The 14,628-nt window shown below is 41.6% G+C and overlaps 1 protein-coding gene across 1 annotated transcript in view; it reads right to left on the bottom strand.

The window, feature by feature from the left end:
- Nucleotides 1-6,309: 6,309 nt before the first annotated feature.
- Nucleotides 6,310-14,628, bottom strand: part of LOC311149947 (uncharacterized protein) — a gene marked incomplete at both ends in the record, with an annotated part of 62,003 nt that continues 53,684 nt past the window's right edge. Inside the window, one exon of the mRNA XM_084187171.1 lies at nt 6,310-6,452. Within this exon, the coding sequence (XP_084043297.1) occupies nt 6,310-6,452 (143 nt within the window). The remainder of the gene's footprint in view (nt 6,453-14,628) is intronic.

Below are 14,628 nucleotides of genomic sequence, written 5' to 3' on the forward strand. Positions count from 1 at the left end.
GTTTCATTAGAGCCGAAAGCTTGAACCGAGGCAGGCATTAAAATGGAGTCTGTTATAAGCTCTTGCTGTTCCTTTGGAGAGAAACACAGGGGGGAATTTCTGCACAAGGTTAATGTCAGCTGTGATTTAGGTTCCTCAGCTGGACCCGCTCCAACGTTAATGAGCTGCACATGACACAGTCCAGGAGTGGAACAACAATATACAGGCCTACCTTGAGAACAGAATTGGGTAACACTTCCATAAATGATGCCTCCCCATGAGAACATGTTTCCTCCCATTAGGTTGTAAATAGCTGATACAAGGTTAAATTACTTATACTGAGTAAAATATATGTTTAAGTACTTATGGTGTTATCCCCCTTCCTCTTATGCCAATTATTATCACATTCTTCATTTTCCATTGACTGTAGTAGTCTGACATCCTGGTCTTTCAAACATACTAAAATGCATTCTACCCTGGCCTGTATACACTACATACTAGGCAACCACACATACTCTTTATGCCTACTAAATAGTACTGAAGTATGCGCTTCCAATGTCATCGTCTGATGGAGTATAGGGTGTGGGCCTTCAAGACCATGACCTCATAATGGAATTCAACCTGCCCAGTGGAAATGTTACACAGGACTCTGGGAGGGAGGGGGGGAGGTTAAAGAGTGTGACACCCTGATTTATCACATCATTAATATCACCTAGAGACAAGGGGAGCCTTGGTAGAGCAGAATGAAGTGATGTCTCAGTAACGTCTGAACATTTCTCAGGAATTACACTGTTCAGCACATGTAAATTGAGTGAGTATAAACACACACAGCCCCGGAATAACCTCAATCCCTCGAAGCGTTGCTGTTGTTGCAATCTGAACTCAGGGGTAGATGTAACAGTAAACGTAAATCTGTCTCCCTCCATTTAGTATATGTTACGTTTTGTATGTATTAATTTGTGAATTTCAATCATCCATTTCATATGATATGTTACAAACTACAATTCGTATATGTTACGAATGACAATTTGTACAATATGTTACGAATTTGCAATACATATGATATGTTACGAATTCCCAATTTGTGGTGGCTAATGTAAGCTAGGCTAGGGGTTAGGGTTAGGGGTTAAGGTTAGAGCTAGGAATTAAGGTTAGGGTTATGGTTAGGAGTTAAGGTTAGGGGAAGGGTTAGCTAACATGCTAAGTTACAAAGTAGCTAAAAAGTATATAGTAAGTAGTTGCAAAGTTGCTAATGAACTAAAACGCTAAAGTTGTCCGTGATGGCATTCGAAACAGCAACCTTTGGGTTCCTAGATGTTTGCGTTATATGCCCACCTATCCTCCCCGACTAACCTCCCTCCCTCCCTCCTTTTTTTTTCTGCCATAAAGAGCACATGTTCAATTGCATAAAAAAACATGTTTTCACATCTCAAGAGGTTAAATAAAAAAATGACTATAGTAAGTGCATATTAACTGCCAAATAAAGTAACAGGGTAGACCGTAACAGGATTGACGATTTCATCTTAAATCACCCATAAATCCCCTTGTGACAGAGGGAATGGAAGCTTGTTGTGTGCAACAAGGTGTGGCAGTTGAATGCAAGCTTCACAAAAATTGTTTTATTGCTAACCTGTTTATCTTTGGGTAACAGGGGTTGACGTGTTATGCTCGACCCGCCCAGTTATTCACCATAAAACAGCAGAAAATTGCCAAAAAGAGTAGAACCTGCTCACCTGCTTTACACTACGATTTGACTATTAGATGTTCAACATTTCTTTAGAAACAAATATGTAAAAAGGAATATTTCCACCATATTAAAACGAGAGTTTGGTTCACGTAACAGGGTTGACCTTAAAATGAGGAACAGATGTACATTGGGGAGAACAAGTATTTGATACACTGCCGATTTTGCAGGTTTTCCTACTTACAAAGCATGTAGAGGTCTGTAATTTTTATCATAGGTACACTTCAACTGTGAGAGACGGAATCCAGAAAATTACATTGTATGATTTTTAAGTAAGTCATTTGCATTTTATTGCATGACATAAGTATTTGATACATCAGAAAAGCAGAACTTAATATTTGTCACGCCCTGGCTCTGGGGACTCTAATATGTTGAGCCAGGGTGTGTAAAGTATATGTGTTTTGTTCTAGGTTTCACATTCTAGTATTGTTTGTCTATGTTGGCCAGTGTGGTTCTCAATCAGAGGCAACGTGATTCAGCTGTTGCTTGTTGTCTCTGATTGAGAACCATACTTTAGCAGCCTGTTTCCCCACAGAGTTTGTGGGATCTTGTTTCTAGTCTGTTGTGTTAGACCGTGAACTGTCACGTTATCGTTTTGTTGTTTTTTGATCGTGTCTCTAATAAAGAGTATGTTTGCCTGCAATGCTGCGCCTTGGTCCTCATCTCTGTTAGACGATCGTGACAATATTTGGTACAGAAACCTTTGTTTGCAATTACAGAGATCATACGTTTCCTGTAGGTCTTGACCAGGTTTGCACACACTGCAGCAGGGATTTTGGCCCACTCCTCCATACAGACCTTCTCCAGATCCTTCAGGTTTCGGGGCTGTCGCTGGGCAATACGGACATTCAGCTCCCTCCAAAGATTTTCTATTGGGTTCAGGTCTGGAGACTGGCTAGGCCACTCCAGGACCTTGAGATGCTTCTTACGGAGCCACTCCTTAGTTGCCCTGGCTGTGTGTTTCGGGTCGTTGTCATGCTGGAAGACCCAGCCACGACCCATCTTCAATGCTCTTACTGAGGGAAGGAGGTTGTTGGCCAAGATCTCGCAATACATGGCCCCATCCATCCTCCCCTCAATACAGTGCAGTCGTCCTGTCCCCTTTGCAGAAAAGCATCCCCAAAGAATGATGTTTCCACCTCCCTGCTTCACGGTTGGGATGGTGTTCTTGGGGTTGTACTCATCCTTCTTCTTCCTCCAAACACGGCGAGTGGAGTTTAGACCAAAAAGCTATATTTTTGTCTCATCAGACCACATGAGCTTCTCCCATTCCTCCTCTGGATCATCCAGATGGTCATTGGCAAACTTCAGACGGGCCTGGACATGCGCTGGCTTGAGCAGGGGGACCTTGCGTGCGCTGCAGGATTTTAATCCATGACGGCGTAGTGTGTTACTAATGGTTCTCTTTGAGACTGTGGTCCCAGCTCTCTTCAGGTCATTGACCAGGTCCTGCCGTGTAGTTCTGGGCTGATCCCTCACCTTCCTCATGATCATTGATGCCCCACAAGGTGAGATCTTGCATGGAGCCCCAGACCGAGGGTGATTGACCGTCATCTTGAACTTCTTCCATTTTCTAATAATTGCGCCAACAGTTGTTGCCTTCTCACCAAGCTGCTTGCCTATTGTCCTGTAGCCCATCCCAGCCTTGTGCAGGTCTACAATTTTATCCCTGATGTCCTTACACAGCTCTCTGGTCTTGGCCATTGTGGAGAGGTTGGAGTCTGTTTGATTGAGTGTGTGGACAGGTGTCTTTTATACAGGTAACGAGTTCAAACAGGTGCAGTTAATACAGGTAATGAGTGGAGAACAGGAGGGCTTCTTAAAGAAAAACTAACAGGTCTGTGAGAGCCGGAATTCTTACTGGTTGGTAGGTGATCAAATACTTATGTCATGCAATAAAATGCAAATTATTTACTTAAAAATCATACAATGTGATTTTCTGGATTTTTGTTTTAGATTCCGTCTCTCACAGCTGAAGTGTACCTATGATAAAAATTACAGACCTCTACATGCTTTGTAAGTAGGAACACCTGCAAAATCGGCAGTGTATCAAATACTTGTTCTCCCCACTGTATGTGAATCACTACATTAAATAAATAATAATCAAAGCAACAAAATAACTAGGGCTTTACAATGATGGTGGACATTTTTTTGAAATATTGGGGATAAGTGGGTGAAAATCTTCCTAGACATCACAGAGGGTGCACGGAGGGACATGTCAAAATGTTGCATTTGAGCATTTTAGCAAGTCTTTATTCATCTAAAAAATCTGATTGATTGAATTCCCCATGTGGTCTATATTAAAGGGCACTTCATTTAATATAACAGACTCTTATTTTATTTTAATATAACAGGTTTATTATTTAAATTACATGTTGGTACACAATTTCTACTTAACCTTTTCACGCTTGAGTTCCAAATATCTCTAACGGTCGCCCCAGTGTGAGTTTTTTTATGCGCGTGATGTCAGAATTCACTCACTGTTCCAAAATGTGATTGTTATGGAACAGGACAGTTAACCCTAGCTGCCCTCAAACCAAGGGTCGCTGCCTGCTAATTTTCTATAGGCCATGTTTCAACTTGTCAATTTCAAATTATTTTCTAACAAGTTGTGTTTTTGTATATCGTGTTATCGTTTCTACTGTAGCACACCGTATGTATGTATGTATGATAATGTATTTACTGTTTTATTCACGTTTTCAAGTACTGCTGACATTTTTACATTTTAGTCATTTAGCAGACGCTCTTATCCAGAGCGACTTACAGAAGCAATTAGGGTTAAGTGCCTTGCTCAAGGGCACATCGACAGATTTTTCACCTAGTCGGCTCGGGGATTAGAACCAGCAACCTTTCGGTTACTGACACAACGCTCTTAACCACTAAGCCACCTGCCGCCCACATATCATGCATTCCGATTCTTGCATAGATTGTAATGGACACATATGATGTGTGTAAAATACTTTTTTGAAGGTTATACTGATTATGATGAGCTAATGCTAAGCTAATTGCCAGCTATGTGTGGCGCCATGTTTGTTGACATCATACAATGCATTCTGGTTGTCACGTAAACGTCTGTCAGTCCAAAGATGTTATAACAAAACGATGTGAAGGGACTTCCGGAAGTGAATGATGTAAGTAAATGATGGTAGACAACACACCCCCCTCAACATGCATACTGCAAACAGACCCAACTAATCTTGTAACCTCTTATTTTTGGTTGACGCACACAAAAAAAACATGGCAGCGCGCATAAACTACCCATCGTTAGATTACTTTTGATTTTTAGAAAGTGTTTTACTCAATTATTTAGATCACTGGTGAGGTCGCCCGTGATGTGATAAATTGTAAATAGTAATTGCTATTAGTTCATTCATATTATGCTTTCTGTCAGCCGAGAGATAGCTAAATATGACCGCTTGTGTTAGGTCACTCTTTCCTCAGTTAGTGCTACGACTAATGTCGCTACTTCTGTGAATGTCTGAACATTGCATAAAAAAATCAACTACTCACATTGAGGACATAACATTGTAAAGGCCGTGTTTGTGCAAAATCAATCTGTGAAAAAACAGTGTGGCCAGCTCAAACGCTGACTGTTGCATCAATTGTTACTGGAGGTTCTAAATAAGTGTTCTAATCACACCGGTTTATGCGTACGCTGCCGGGACCACTGTAGAATGATCACACCCATGTGTTCATATGTGTTAAAGGTCTACCTTGGTCAAAACTGCAAAAATAAAGGCTTTAAACTGTATAACTAATCAATGCACCATCATACCAGGTCATTTAATGCTTAAAAAATAAAAATAAATATGAATACGATATTTGGCTACAGAAGTGCCCTTTCTTACCAATCTCTGCAGCTTCAGTCCAAAAACAAATCCTGTGAAATGATGTCAACACATACTTGAGGAGTTACTGGCTAGCTTAGCTAACGAACTAGCTATGTCGGTTGTGGCGTGCATGACCAGAATGACACATTGACGAACCACCAAAGGCACACCCCATTTCTGTTTGAAAGTTGAGAAAGGGGCGGAGTTGGACAGTTTTTCGTGCCCAAAGTCGACCTTTAAAATACCAAAAGGCACTCATTTCCCGGAACGACCCTTTTGCCTTAAGTAACCTTCTGTCTTATGTAACCATACCAAACGTAACATATCATACTAATTGGAGGGTCACAGATTGACGTTTACTATGTTATGTCTATTCTTTGAGGCCAGGCTGGTCGTTGAATAATTGTCATTCACCACTCGTTTTTATTTGAGGTTAAATGAGGCTGCTTCCATTCATATACAACCTTATTAGAATAATTTAGGGCATTTCCAGTAAAGTATCAACTCTGCCACTCTGTATCAGTGAGAAACACTATCTCTTCCCTCACAACTGTTGCTAAAACCATGTCTGGATTCTTCCATACTGAAAACATGACCATGTATAAACAATATGAAGTAATAAATGCCAAAGTTAATGCGACAGTTGATGCTAGAACAAACAGGAGGAGTTTATTGAGAGGTTTTGAGTGCTGAAGGTCGTGTCATGCTTCTCTCCTGAAGTCTTCTATGAAAGTCTCTGTCGTGTTGAGAAGGACGTCACTTACTCTTGGTTTTGTCCGTCTGGCTGTTTTTAGTTTTGGTCTTGGCAGGAAACACTCGCAGCAGGGCAAACGCTGGGGGTAAGGTCTGGCCTTGAAATGGTGGGTTGGTTACATCTTTCACCATAATCACATATTCACCTAAAGCAGAGAGAAAAAAGCAATGAAAATGTTAATATTAAGTGACATTGTACTCCCAACTCACAAAGGTTGAGGAAATAAGAAGAAATAAGTATTCCTTCGGAATACAGTGCTGTGTTGGAGGCTTGGTTTTTGGACAAAATTTCTAAAGTTAGCATTTGGCATGGATTTCTGTCTCTCTTTGTCCAAAGACTGCTTACAGGGTAAGGAAACAAATATTCAATTTGGGTGAATTATCCCTTTCAGATTTGTGTTTGTAAAATGAGGGGTGGTTCTTGGCTAAATGTAACTGCCATCAAGGCATTTGAACTATTTAATGTGGGCAGGAACAGGCTGCATCTGAAAACGTTACTAGCTGTCAAATCCTTGCTTCCCCAGTCCTAGTTTCCTAACATGTAAGGATTCCAGGCGTGTGCTTTGTCTGTGGCTGTGACGTATGTGTAGAGGAGCTTCGAATTAACATATCCACGACAGATATCAACCACAATGAGAATACACCAGGACATCTCATCACTGGCCAGAGAACAAAGGAAAAGGGGGGCCACTCACAGCTTGCTCCCAGCAGGAGTCGTCCTTCCTCTCTTTTGCTCATCTCACACCTCTAGTCTACATCAAAGCTCATATCATCTCACTGGCGGCAAGGGTTATGACAAAGAGTGACGATGACAACGACTCAGCCAAGGAACTTCTCCATTGGAGAATAATACACTGTAGACGAAAGTGCCTCAAACTCTCATTTCCTCAAGCAAACAGCGTAAATGGCCAGAAAAATGACGGTTAAAAGTGTTTATGTGTGTAATAAGATTTTTTATTCAAGATGTGTATGATATATGTAAATGTAAATATACAGTGGGGAAAAAAAGTATTTAGTCAGCCACCAATTGTGCAAGTTCTCCAACTTAAAAAGATGAGAGAGGCCTGTAATTTTCATCATAGGTACACGTCAACTATGACAGACAAATTGAGATTTTTTTCTCTCCAGAAAATCACATTGTAGGATTTTTCATGAATTTATTTGCAAATTATGGTGGAAAATAAGTATTTGGTCAATAACAAAAGTTTCTCAATACTTTGTTATATACCCTTTGTTGGCAATGACACAGGTCAAACGTTTTCTGTAAGTCTTCACAAGGTTTTCACACACTGTTGCTGGTATTTTGGCCCATTCCTCCATGCAGATCTCCTCTAGAGCAGTGATGTTTTGGGGCTGTCGCTGGGCAACACGGACTTTCAACTCCCTCCAAAGATTTTCTATGGGGTTGAGATCTGGAGACTGGCTAGGCCACTCCAGGACCTTGAAATGCTTCTTACGAAGCCACTCCTTCGTTGCCCGGGCGGTGTGTTTGGGATCATTGTCATGCTGAAAGACCCAGCCACGTTTCATCTTCAATGCCCTTGCTGATGGAAGGAGGTTTTCACTCAAAATCTCACGATACATGGCCCCATTCATTCTTTCCTTTACACGGATCAGTCGTCCTGGTCCCTTTGCAGAAAAACAGCCCCAAAGCATGATGTTTCCACCCCCATGCTTCACAGTAGGTATGGTGTTCTTTGGATGCAACTCAGCATTCTTTGTCCTCCAAACACGACGAGTTGAGTTTTTACCAAAAAGTTCTATTTTGGTTTCATCTGACCATATGACATTCTCCCAATCCTCTTCTGGATCATCCAAATGCACTCTGGCAAACTTCAGACGGGCCTGGACATGTACTGGCTTAAGCAGGGGGACACGTCTGGCACTGCAGGATTTGAGTCCCTGGCGGCATAGTGTGTTACTGATGGTAGGCTTTGTTACTTTGGTCCCAGCTCTCTGCAGGTCATTCACTAGGTCCCCCCGTGTGGTTCTGGGATTTTTGCTCACCGTTCTTGTGATCATCAAGCCAGAAATCTTGCTTGCTTGTAGGTGACCAAATACTTATTTTCCACCATAATTTGCAAATAAATTCATTAAAAATCCTACAATGTGATTTTCTGGAGAAAGAAATTCTCAATTTGTGTGTCATAGTTGACGTGTACCTATGATGAAAATTACAGGCCTCTCTCATCTTTTTAAGTGGGAGAACTTGCACAATTGGTGGCTGACTAAATACTTTTTTCCCCCACTGTATTTTCCTGACAATTAACAGGTATTACCCTCAGATTCCCAAGGAAAAGTCTGTTTGGTATCTGTGCGACCACACAGTCTTTACACAGACATTGGAAGTCAACTTGAATTCAGCACTCTTAAACTCAGACTTTTCACACCGTTAAGATTTGTCCAGGTACAGATGGTACACTTGTGCAGATTTCACCGAAGGAATTCAGAACCAACGTAGTGATTCCAATTAATGTCAACTCTGAGGCGAGAGATCAGTTTCCTACTAAGGGAGTGAACGTTATTTATAATATGGGTTGCATGGAGAAATTCTGGCCTCTCTTTTACCCTGAACGCTTAAAAAAGTGACCCTCACCCTGTACCCAAAATAATAATGAAAACAAAGTGGATAGCAGAGAACATGTCTGCCCTCACTTCTTGGACAGACCAGAGCCTTAGATATGCAGTTTTAGAAAAGCTTATTCGTCCTGGAAGCGTTACATGGCAACGCAGAAATGTTGATAGCGCACAAGGCTGTTGGCCAGAAGGTTGTTGGTTCGCAGACCACCGTGGACAAGAGTAGGGATGGAAATATCTCCTTTATAGTAAAAACATTGCATGAATCTATCAACGTATTTGCAGGTCCGAGAAAAAATTGTATTTTATAAACATTGAATGCAATTCTACTTAATTTTACATATTAACAGAATATATTTTAATACCACACAGATTACCAAAATTACAGGCTAAGAATGGACAGAGAGATAGGCTTATGTGTTCATCTTATCATATTTCTCCGATGCCAAATCAATGTGTCTGTCCCAGTTTGCAAATAATTAAATATGAGATGTCATTAGGAATCTGACCATGGTACTTTCAAAAGTTAGGTCTACCTTTCCACCCCAGACAGAGTACGCCTACCGACTTTGTAGCTCAGTTGGTATAGCATGGTAGTGGGTTCGATTCCCGGGTCCACCCATAAGTAAAATGTATGCACTGTAAGTCGCTTTGGATAAAAGCATATACAGAAAAATGTACGCTTTAAACTACTCTTATTCTGTGGCTTAACCCAATGAGAGAAGTTTACAGGTGTTTCCCTAAAAGCTGTCTGGGTTTAAACATCTACTGTACAGAAAATGAATAGCTTAATCAATTGATGGTGAAAGAATTACATTACTTTCCAAGCATGCCAATTTTCTGTCTCCTCGGCTATAGAAGTTTGTAGCTCAGCCTCTGCATGTCAAAGAAAGGAAACAATGATATCCCCATATGCATCAGAGTCACATCTTTCCCGGGTATTACAGCTTGTTTCTAGCATAAAGCATTGCGGACCAAAGCGCTGTTATAGATCACTTTATATAATCGGATCCATTATTATTATTATTAATTATTTTTAAATCTTAAGCTAACAAGGGGTAGGCCTGTGCTTTTTGCCATTTTCTTTAATAAAAGCTAGGCCTATGGCATACCTTCTCATACCCCCTCAATTCGAGTCTTAGTTTGAACAACAGCCCTTCACTGACACAGAGGTAGGCTATTTAAAGAGTGCATGGTGGGTGGAGGAATTGACCAACAAAATCTATGGATCTAGCAGCCTACACTGTAAGACTTTTCTGTAATTTCAACAATAAAACACTGTACAGTATATGTGTTTTACAGCATTCATGCTGTAGATTGCACTGCATTATGGGTAAAATGCTGAAAAATACTGTTATTAACTGTAATTCGGAAGCCTCCTGTAAAAATTACTCTTACAGTAATAGCTTATGCCTACTGTAGATTCAAATGATCCGTTTCAGGCGCCAACCTCATGCTGTCGGGTGAGACACACTATTTTAGTAAATATCTTCTTGAAGCGGCTCTGAAGTGAAATAATATTTTCAGCAGCTGCTGGGTAGGTACCTTGCCTGGTTTATAAGCATATCTATTGCTAGCCAACGTTGAATTACGGCATGTTTCCTTAGCTAATCTAGCTAGATAGCTGGCTAACGTTTGCTAGCTAGCTAGCTAGCTCAAGTTGACAAAAGCCATTTCGGTCTGCTCTAAATTGCTCGTAGTTATCTAGCTGTGGGACCTAGAAAAACATCACTGAGAGAATATTGTGATTATAGGCTGTATCGCAGCCTCTGAGTGCCATAGAGAATACACTGAGCGCAGATTCGTGACCATTATGTTTCCACCATTACTACAGAGAAAATGGCTTGACCCATATTTTTTCGGATTGACGGGCCGCATTTTACACATAAACCGCGTTGTGGGCCATACTCGCGAGCCACTAAAGCTGATGCGAATGACCAGTGCAACATATTGTATCGAGGTGCCTGCCGACCTAAGGCGCCGTGCCACTGGTCAGCTGTAGCCTAACACATTGTCGGTGGCGTAAACTAGTAACGTGGCGAATTGTCCCCTCCCAGGTGTTTCAAGTAGGATAGCAGCCTACACAAGAAATAACTAATATTGGTAGCCATCTAGATGTCACTGTGATATATTATACTCAATGGAGAGAGCATAGATGGCTAAAACACCGGGACAGAGTGTCTTCCTTAGCTGTCACAACCCTGTGTGATTCGGTTCACTTGGCTCTCTTCTGCGCGACATAAATCATCATTTTGTAAGCCAGGATTGTCCATATTGCCTCTCCCGCTAACCATTTGTTTAATTTTAAAAACATCGCTCCATAATGTTCCAGTATTAGCTAAACCTGTTCACTTTACCAGTAGTTCGCAAACATTTGGTGGCATAGCTAGAAAATAAAATGTTGTGAGTCTGGTAAAATAATCTGTGATATTGTGTAGGCTATAGCAATGTTGTATTAGTATGCTAGGGTTTGGAGTAGTTGTATCTAGCTGTCTTATTTGTATTTATTCAATGCCTCAATTGATTTCATATACTATATTGGATATATGCTGTAGGTTCGAATCAACCCAAGATGATGAATCCGGAAGTAGGAACAAAGTGCATGACAAGGTGGCCCAGAGGAAGCCAGCTGTTTGTTCTCAATCCCTACCTTGCCCCATTCTTCCAAGAGCTCACAGAGTTTGAATGAAGACCTCTAGTGAGGGAAGTACACATACACACGACACCAGCTTGATATGTCCCTTGTCCCCTGACTTTTTACCCACAGAGTAACAGCCCTGGTGCTCTCTGTCTCTCATTATATTCTTTCTTTTTCTATGCTTGTCCTAGGGGTGAGAAGAGCTGACAAATCAGAATTGAGGAGATTTGTTACGTAGCCCCATGAGGAACACCTGATGCTGCGCTGACTTCTCTCTCCTGGAGGCTCTCCGGCCCAAACTGTCCTGTTGTGTGTTTCACCTCCTCTGGACCCCCTTACCCCAAACAGAGTTGCCCCTGATCAGAGATCGGGCTGCATCACAGCCTGGTATGGCAACTCCACCGCCGCAGACCGCAAGGTGCCATTGGGTGCACATTGCCTGCCTTCCAGGACACCTACACCTACAACACCAGGTGTCGCAGGAAGGCCAAGAAAAACATCAGGGACCTCAGCCATCCGAGCCATGGCCTGTTCTCCCTGTTTCCATTACCCAGTTGCGAGTGGCATTATGGCGAAAACTGGAAGACTGGCAAATAATTTCTACCCCCAGACCATCAGGCTGCTGAATAGCCACCACTACCTGCCATAGCTTCTACATATTGTAAGTTAAAGATAAACATTTTTGCTAAGAATATTATTATATTATTGATCGATTGACAATGACTTTTCTGACCACCCAGCAGTGCTATTTGCAGAGTTAACTCCAGGTACAGTGAGGGAAAAAAGTATTTGATCCCCTGCTGATTTTGTACGTTTACCCACTGACAAAGAAATGATCAGTCTATAATTTTAATGGTAGGTTTATTTGAACAGTGAGAGACAGAATAACAACAACAAAAATCCAGAAAAACGCATGTCAAAAATGTTATAAATTGATTTGCATTTTAATAAGGGAAATAAGTATTTGACCCCTCTGCAAAACATGACTTAGTACTTGGTGGCAAAACATTTACATTTACATTTTAGTCATTTAGCAGACGCTCTTAACCAGAGCGACTTACAGGAGCAATTAGGGTTAAGTGCCTTGCTCAAGGGCACATTAACGTCATTTAGCAGACGCTCTTAGCCAGAGCGACTCACAAATTGGTGCGTTCACCCTATAGCCAGTGGGATAACCACTTTACAATTTGGGGGGGGGGGGGGGGGGGGGTTAGAAGGAATACTTTATCCTAAAACCCTTGTTGGCAATCACAGAGGTCAGATGTTTCTTGTAGTTGGCCACCAGGTTTGCACACATCTCAGGAGGGATTTTGTCCCACTCCTCTTTGCAGATCTTCTCCAAGTCATTAAGGTTTCGAGAATGACATTTGGCAATTCGAACCTTCAGCTCTCTCCACAGAATTTCAATGGGATTAAGGTCTGGAGACTGGCTAGGCCACTCCAGGACCTTAATGTGCTTCTTCTTGAGCCACTCCTTTGCTGCCTTGGCTGTGTGTTTTGGGACATTGTCATGCTGGAATACCCATCCACGACCCATTTTCAATGCCCTGGCTGAGGGAAGGAGGTTCTCACCCAATATTTGACGGTACATGGCCCCGTCCATCGTCCCTTTGATGCAGTGAAGTTGTCCTGTCCCCTTAGCAGAAAAACACCCCCAAAGCATAATGTTTCCACCTCCATGTTTGCCGGTGGGATGGTGTTCTTGGGGTCATAGACAGCATTCCTCCTCCTCCAAACATGGCGAGTTGAGTTGATGCCAAAGAGCTCGATTTTGGTCTCATCTGACCACAACACTTTCACCCAGTTCTCCTTTGAATCATTCAGATGTTCATTGGCAAACATCAGACGGGCCTGTATATGTGCTTTCTTGAGCAGGGGGACCTTGCGGGCGCTGCAGGATTTCAGTCCTTCACGGCGTAGCTCTGAATCGGAAGATCTAGGATTGTACCCAATCCCAATTTTAACTCTGTCTCCCTCTTTGTCTCTCCCCCCCCCCACAGCCCACATGCACAGGCACACAATATAGTTTTTACATTGGTGTTGTAATGAGTCTGTGACGAGTACTGAGGATACGAAGAGGCAGGACACAGACGCAGGAATCAACAAGGTAAAGGTTTACTTAACAATGAGAAAAATAATAACAAAGAGCGAGTAAACGACACGACGCTAACAATCACACACAACACTGAACAGTCCAGGGCTATATAGGGGTGGTGATGAGATGACGTGCAGGTGCGCTGGAGGTGATTAGGGTGCGTTGGGTTTCCATTCCTGTGTTGCCAAGGTGGTGCGCTCAGACCGGTGGCTCAGTAGAACGGCGAATCAGAGCGCCGGAGGGGAGCAACAGGAGGAGACGTGACAGATTCTGTCATTTGGTTACATATGTGTTAACTTCTTTTTACTTATTTTGTCAATTCTGTTGTTAATTTGTTTTTAATATTGTTACCAATTTGAATAAATGTATTTTATATACAAATGTATTGTTTTTCTTACATTTAGATTACAGGTAGAATTTCACTGTAAATGTACAGCATTATCCTGCCAGTTTAATACTGTAATGTTGCTTTACAGTACAATTTTCCTTACTGTAAAACATTACAGCATCCCTGTAAATTTATAGCAAGGATGCTGTAATATGTCTTTAGAGTAAGGAAAATAGTACTGTAAAACATATTACAGCATCTCTGCTGTAAAGCAAAATTACAGTATTAAGCTGACCACTGCTTTACAATGTATAGCATCATTTTGTCTGTCAAACAGGTAAGCCTACCTCTTATTTCTTAAATAGGAAGAAATACAGAGGCTTGCGAAAGTATTCACTCCCCTTGGCATTTTTCCTATTTTGTTGCCTTACAACCTGGAATTAAAATGGATTTTTGGGGGGGTTTGTATCATTTGATTTACACAACATTGAAGATGCAAAATATTTTTTATTGTGAAACAAACAAGAAATAAGACAAAAAAAACAGAAAACTTGAGTGTGCATAACTATTCACCCCCCCAAAGTCAATACTTTGTAGAGCCACCTTTTGCAGCAATTACAGCTGTAAGTCTCTTGGGGTATGTCTCTATAAGCTTGCCACATCTAGCCACTGGGATTTTTGCCC

This window comes from Coregonus lavaretus (genome assembly GCF_964263955.1).
Source record: "Coregonus lavaretus genome assembly, chromosome: 22".
NCBI lineage: Eukaryota > Metazoa > Chordata > Actinopteri > Salmoniformes > Salmonidae > Coregonus > Coregonus lavaretus.